Genomic DNA, 7,105 nt, shown 5'->3' with positions numbered 1-7,105 from the left:
GGAGGGGGGGGACTAAAAAGTGGCTTAAAGGATACAGTTTTAAAATGTAGCAATTTTAATATATCCAGGGACACCAGACAGCTTTGCAAGCCTAATCTCTTACCTCTCCCTTTCCTTTCCCTGTGCAAAGCTCAATTCACTAAGCCAGGCATCTTGCAATTTGCCATAACAAGTGTTATTTTTAGCATTGTCAGTCAGTGGAGTAAAAAAAAAAAAAAAAAAGTCACATGGCTAAGAATAACGTCTGTTATAGGAAATAGAATACTTTGCAGCTTAGTGAATTGAGCTATATATATTGCTGCCTTCAGTAGAGCTGCAGTGTGCACACCAGGACTAAGAACATGAAGGAAGGGATTGGGGATACCTCAAAATGAAAATTCTGCTTTCCATGGAGGGCATGCCAGAATCACATGGGGTGGGTTTTCTTAGATAAACCAATGAAAATGATTTTTTCTCCTTACTCCAGCGTCTATTTGGTATATTCAGTCATTACACAGTGGCCCCCGGAAATAGAAGTGCAGTATAGAAATCATTTATAGCTCCAGTGAATGATCATATTGAAGCAACGATATTTGGTGCAGGGTCATTTTACATTTTTACCACAAGAGTGACCTATCAAAGCTAACTATCTTCCGTCAGTCAGGAAGGTGGACACCTACCGATCAATAATCTCCTGCAGATTTGCTTGCAGGATTATCATAAGCTCTTTGAATTTCATCCACTTCTGTACATAGACAGGTACTTCTTCCTGAAACTTCTTGTTCTTGCCTTCTTCAGGAAGCGGTGTAAACACAAGGGGTCCCTCCTCCACCATGGTCCGGCACAGAGAATACAGCCGTTCTCCATCTTCAGTGGAGATGTCCTATTATGTCAGAAAACAAGATGTCAAAACATCTAATGTATAGGTGTCAGCAACCAACCATTGCAAATAACAAAAAGACATAAAAAATGTAAGCATTACTCAATCACATTATTTGTTTGAGGTCATTGACCCAGAAAGGACTGAAGTCAAAGCATCAGTGCAAAGACCAGGTATCCACAACTATTAAGAGGAGAGGTCAGCAATGGTAGCCTACACAACTCTCTCATGACATCTCCTCATATGCAGTTGGTAGTGCTGCTCTCTGAAGACCATGTGTATATTACTTTGTTTGCCGTATCAGCAATACAATTTAAACTTTCAATGCAACTCTAAATATGACTAGTACATGTAAGAAACGTCTTGGTACTGACCCTTTGATACAACAAGCTTTCCGTATTTGAGGGACTACACAAAATGTGTGTTTGGGAATCTCCTTGTTGAATTGTAGACCAAAAAGTAAAAGATTTTCAGATCATCAGATCCCTGACAATATTAAAGTGTGGTAGTGTGGTGGACTAGTTCACTGCAGCAATGCCTAGATGAAAAACTGAAGTGTTGGCCGGTGGTTTTGAATGGAGCGTACATTTAAAGATAACCCATGCAGGGAAAAGCAAAGTGACAGGCTCACTTTAATTTAGCCCTACCCAGCAGCATATACTTATCTGCTTTTAACTTCCCCTGCTGGTCCATTCAGCAGTCTGGAGAGAAAGAAAGTTCTGTGTAAGCTAGGAGCCAAAACTGTAGCTTACATAAGGCTATGAAACCCTGTGTGTGACAGCACTGATGGCCTATAGTCATATCCTCCTCCATACCCGGATATGTGGGAATTTCCTTTGGCACCTGGTCCTGAATGGAACGGAAAGGAAAGTATATGCTGCATGGGCAGAGCACAGGTTTGCTTGAGGCTGGAATCAAACTGTTCTGTGCGTGTTGCAGCATGCATTGTAACACACGCATGTATTTGTGAATAGGCCCATAGAGCTTCCCTTTCCAAAACACACTTCACTGCTGCACCAACCACAAGAAGAAATGGAATTTCTGCCTAAAATACATGAATTGTTCTGCATGAAAACGGACAAGTGTGAATAGGCCATTAAGATAAAGTAAATGGTCAGCATTAGACATCCCTGATTCACTTGACTTACCGAAAATACAATACATATCCACAACATACATACATACATACATACAGTACATACATAAACCACAACAAAAGGGCAAACTCTAAACAAGCAATGTTGCTAGTTATTTTACTCACAAAATAGTGAAAGTGATGCCACTATGTGTTTTAAATAATACAGACTTCAGAAAAAGGCCACATACATGTTGGAAAGAAACAAGAGTGCACATTTCCAGTCCCTTCGCCTTTAATGAATGTCTCCCGGCATATTCATATACACTCAGGTATGACAATGTGTCGCACAAGAATGAGCAGTACAATAACATTTCTGAACTGAGAATTACAAACTCGCTTCTAATGACCCGGTACTTGGAAATAATTATAATGACATATGCATGGGCAGGCACTCATTTTCTATTCATGCTCAAAACTCAAGATTATATGGAGAGTGATAACTGTGCATGGAAGCCATCCAGTAATGAGCAAGGTTATAAATTTAACTCCCTTTCATGAGGTTTCAGCTTGTGTGATCAGTTATAGCTAGGCAATAAACATTTTGTCCTATCTTGAGCTGATCAAAGAAATATATACGGCTTTGCTATCGTCTAGCATTAAAACATAGTAATTAGCTTCCCCAAGATGTACCAAAGAATAAATAACAAAACAAGAAAAAAAAAAAAAAGGAACTATTTTGAAAGGACATCCCAGGTACCCAGGATGTCTATGGCAGGTATCAGTGGGGAGAGCAAAGGACGATCAGTGGACATCCTTTCGCTGATCGTCCTAGCGGTGATTGCAGCCGGAAGCATTGAGCTTTTTGTTGCTTCTGGTTTCAGAGCTGTACAATCTGTGCTTGGTTAGCTTCAATAGAATGCAGGAGAGACAATAAAGGTCTAATAGACCCCAAAGGTCTCTTTAAAGAGCACCTGTAACTCACTTCCACTGTGCTAACATGTATGAGGCATGTAAGAGTTATAAAAAAAAGTCCAGGGAATGAGTGCTCTCCGAAGTGCTGGAGGAGGCTTGTTTGGAGGGCACAAGGTGTTCTGCTTCTCAAAAAGTGCGGACCGGGGTGTCCGACGTTTGTGTTTAGATAACAAGAAGGTGAACGGGTAGAGAAGCGCTAGCAACCCAGTGTGAATACGCAGGGAAGTGATTAAGGATTGGAAATGTAATACTCATGAGGCATGCCAGCCACCTATGAGATTATCAATAGCAATAAAACTGAGCCTTTGTGTTTTGGGGCATTTAATTAAATTTTTCACTAAATATTGGGGTTTAATAAGGAGTTGCGCTAATATTGCGCAACATAAAAATTTGCAACTACCACCATTTTATTCTATAGGGTCTTGGCATTCAGAAAATATATAATGTTGGGGGGTTTTAAGTAATTTTCAGGCCTAAAATGTGGAATATAACATGGGTACAAAAAAATGAAAAAAAAAAAAGCCTCAGTCATGAAGGGGTTAAAACCCCCTCCGCCCCACACAAATCTGAACACACATTGGGTATCCCATGTATGAAAACAGCGATTGAGTCACGCATGTTCAGTATTGCTGCACATGCTGGAGTGATTGCAATTCTAGGGCCATCATTCACTTGTAACCCTACATTGATGACCTGTAAAGGGTTTTAATGTGTTGCCTATGGGCAATTTTGGGATATTGTACTTAGTCGCCGTTTCATGATGTGCACAATTTTAAGGCTTGGTATCTTTTTACTGGATGCAACCTCATCTTTAATAACTTGCCAAACATTTGGGAATTTATTGTATGTCATGTTTCCATCCAACCGTTCTCAGTAGATTCGGCAGGCAGACGTGGCTTACACGGAGATCTGCGTTATCATGTCGCTGTGCTCTGACTTCATTTCCCATGAACTGTTGTTGTCATGGCAAAAGTTTTTTCTTTATATCTCTAGAGGTTGAATTCGATGTGTCTTTTTTCAACCTGACTAGCTATGTAACACTTTTTTTTTTTAAAGCAGATAATTGGGAAGTGAAAAAAGGTTTGTATAATGCTGGAAATACATACAGCACTGCAATCAAGTGTCAATACAGGGACATTGGATAGACAGAAAAGCAGCGTAACATAGCACAGGGAGAGACGAAAGAACTGCATCAGAAGAGTGTCCTCTGAGTAGACCCACCCACCCCCCACCCCTCAGTAAGCTGTCGGAAATGCAGTGTGAGAAGTGTGCGGCTGAAGCTGGGATCCGTTTGTAAACATTTCCATACTGATGGGTAATGGGCTTGAGAGAACAGTTTAAAAAAGGTAATAAGAAGCAATTACAAATTTGAACAGGGGATGCACTAGAAGCACATAAGCTGACTTCAGTGTATCAGAGGAAGGAAGGAAAGGACAGGAAAAGTGGATGGGTATATGGAAAGAAAAGGGAAGGGAAATACAAATTTTTGCTTACCTGCAAAGCAGTGATTTTGCTGATCATTTCTGTGATGGCCGTGTTCAGCAAGGTACCCAAAGCTTTGCAGTATAAAGCAACAGGAAGAACATCCTGCCACACCTTTCCCAAACAACTCAGCTGATGGATAACCTGTAAAAAAAGGAGGAACAAGTAGAATTTGTGCCGGTACAGGATTTATCAACAGACACACGCTGCCAAACTGTGTGCACCCACTTCTTCAACGTGTCACCCCTAGATGGACCTGAAAACGACTCACCCCCTTCACTACACTGACAAAGAACTGAACTGCATAAAAGTGGCTCTCCTACTGCAAGGAAAGCAGGCAAACGTGTATAGCCTACAAAGTTTAGAGGGAAACATACAGAAATTTAAAAAGTATGAGGACTCATAGTGGATTCATAAAACCGGAATCAGTTTGTATAAAACATTAATTGCAAGTCAGAACATTTTCTATTCAATCTAAGATGATTTTAAAGTTGGTCGTGCGTTACAATCTGATTATAAAGTCTCCTTTCAAGATGGCCACACACATTTAAATCTGAAATGTTCCATTTCCATTTAGATTACCAAACACAAATGAAGTGAATGGACATGCCTGACTGCATGTATATTGAAATCGACTGATGATAAAAGTCTTTCTCCAGGGGAAAAAAAACTACACCTATATAGTTATGCTATCCACCTGCACCGCAAGGGTTAACCGCTGGTTTTTGTCTAGGGGTATTGTGTAAAGGACTTTTCCTTACCTGATCCCCACACCTACGGGTGTGCCTAGCCTTCCCCCCGTGCTCAGGTAATCAGAGGCCCCCCTGAAATCATCACATACAATGCAGGACCCATAGCCCTGCATTATAAGTGAGGGCGCCGGGGAAAAGTTCCCAAGACGGTGGGGAGATAGGTGAGCGCTGACTGCCAGGACAATGAAAATCAGGCAAGTAAAAGTCCTTTACATGGTAGAGAAAAACAAGCAATTAACCCTTGCATTGTGGGGGTAGACACACTGCAAAGCTAGTTTTTTTTCCCCCTAAGATAGATTTCTATGTAAATCTGATGCCGGATTAAATATAAAAAAAACAAAGTGCCCTGGATAAAGAAGAGTTCATACTTGTCTGTCTCGTCACTTGTGCTGCCGATCTGCATTGTGTTGCAGAAATGCAGCTGCCTGAAGAGTCTCTCCTGTGCATACAGCACTTTGGTTCTCAAAACTTATTCTTGCAACAGAGTCGCTTAAACTAAGTTTATAAACCTAAATCTGGTCCCACATGTATCAACCTTATTGTACAATCAATCACTGTAAAACCGTTAAGAGTTGCCGAAAACTATACAGTTCAAGTGCCCATCTGATTATATACACATGCAATAGATAATTTTATATAGGCTCTCAGATTCCTTTGTTGGTAAATCTAATGGAGATTGCACATTGGATTATTAATCTAATGCTGTGCACACTCATTACAAACAATTCTCTACCTAGACCAGGGGTAGCCAAACTCCGGCCCTCCAGCTGTGGTGGAACTACAAATCCCATGCGGCATTGCAAGATTCTCAAACATGACTCCCGGAGAGAGATGCATCATGGGATTTGTAGTGTTACCACAGCTGGAGGGCCAGAGTTTGTCTACCCCTGACCTAGACAATCCATTCAATTTATATCTAATCAAGCAAGCCCTTACACTACAGAGTTGCTGTAAAATCTAACAAGAATTGTTCATTTAGATTTAAATCTGCGGACAGCTACAATCATATTTACCAACTCGAGAGCTCATCACTTAAAAGTATGTGTGGATTTGTTTTTGGTCCAGAATTATTTAACCACTTGAAGTCCGCAGTGTTAAACCCCCTTCCCATCCAGGCCATTTTCAGTGTTCAGCGCTGCAGTACTTTGACTGACGTTTATTCCGTCATGCAACGCTGCACTGAAATACATTTTGCACCATTTTTTGGGGACAGACAGAGCTTTATTTTGGTGGTATTTAATCACCACTTTTATTTTTTACTATATTAAGGGAAATTAACCAATAAAAAAAAAAAAAACACAAAGGTTTCCCTTATATTAAAATGATAAAACATTTATTATTACCCAATTTTTTGGGGGTCACGTCGTAAAAAAAAAAAAACACACAGGTTTCCCCTATATTAAAATGATAAAACATTTATTATTACCCAATTTTTTGGGGGTCACGTCGGGTAAAAAGACACAAAACATGTCAAGCCTTAAAATTGCGCGCGCAACCTCAAAAAAACTACAATACCCAAAATTGGCCATAGGCGACGCTTTAAAAGCTTTTAACCGCTCATTTTAGTGTTATCAGGGATTGATGGCCCTAAAATGATTGCTCTCACTCACTACTTTTTTTATGGGACTTTTATTTTTTTTACACTTGTTATTGCTATTACATAGGGGGATAACAATCCCCAAATATAATAGCAAAGGCACACTGACAGGTCCTCTTTATGGAGACATTAGGGATCTCTAAGACCCCTGTCACCTGGGGACCCCAAAAGAAGCTGATGAAGCACAGATCTGCATCATCAGCTTCTTCTCTCTGGCTATAGCAGCCAGATGACTGACAGGTGAATGCGGCAGTGATGTATTACACATCACTTCTGCATTCACAGAACGGAGGGAGGTCAGCAAGGTCAGGAAGATGCTGACCTCCCTCCCATCTTACCTCCTGATGCCCTCCCGAGCCGGTCCC

The 7,105-nt window shown here is 40.7% G+C and overlaps 1 protein-coding gene across 1 annotated transcript in view; it reads right to left on the bottom strand.

The window, feature by feature from the left end:
- Positions 1-7,105, bottom strand: part of ZW10 (zw10 kinetochore protein) — a 40,673-nt gene that overhangs the window by 4,690 nt on the left and 28,878 nt on the right. The window contains exons 14-15 of the mRNA XM_018569183.1: positions 4,404-4,535; positions 660-862 (exon numbers count right to left, since the gene is read on the bottom strand). Coding sequence (XP_018424685.1) covers positions 660-862; positions 4,404-4,535 — 335 coding nt within the window. The remainder of the gene's footprint in view (positions 1-659; positions 863-4,403; positions 4,536-7,105) is intronic.

This window comes from Nanorana parkeri, unplaced genomic scaffold, assembly GCF_000935625.1.
Source record: "Nanorana parkeri isolate BGI_ZX_2015 unplaced genomic scaffold, ASM93562v1 scaffold1297, whole genome shotgun sequence".
Classification (NCBI taxonomy): Eukaryota; Metazoa; Chordata; class Amphibia; order Anura; family Dicroglossidae; genus Nanorana; species Nanorana parkeri.
Note: the sequence above shows the minus strand (reverse complement) of the source record. Positions and strands in the feature narration are given on the sequence as shown.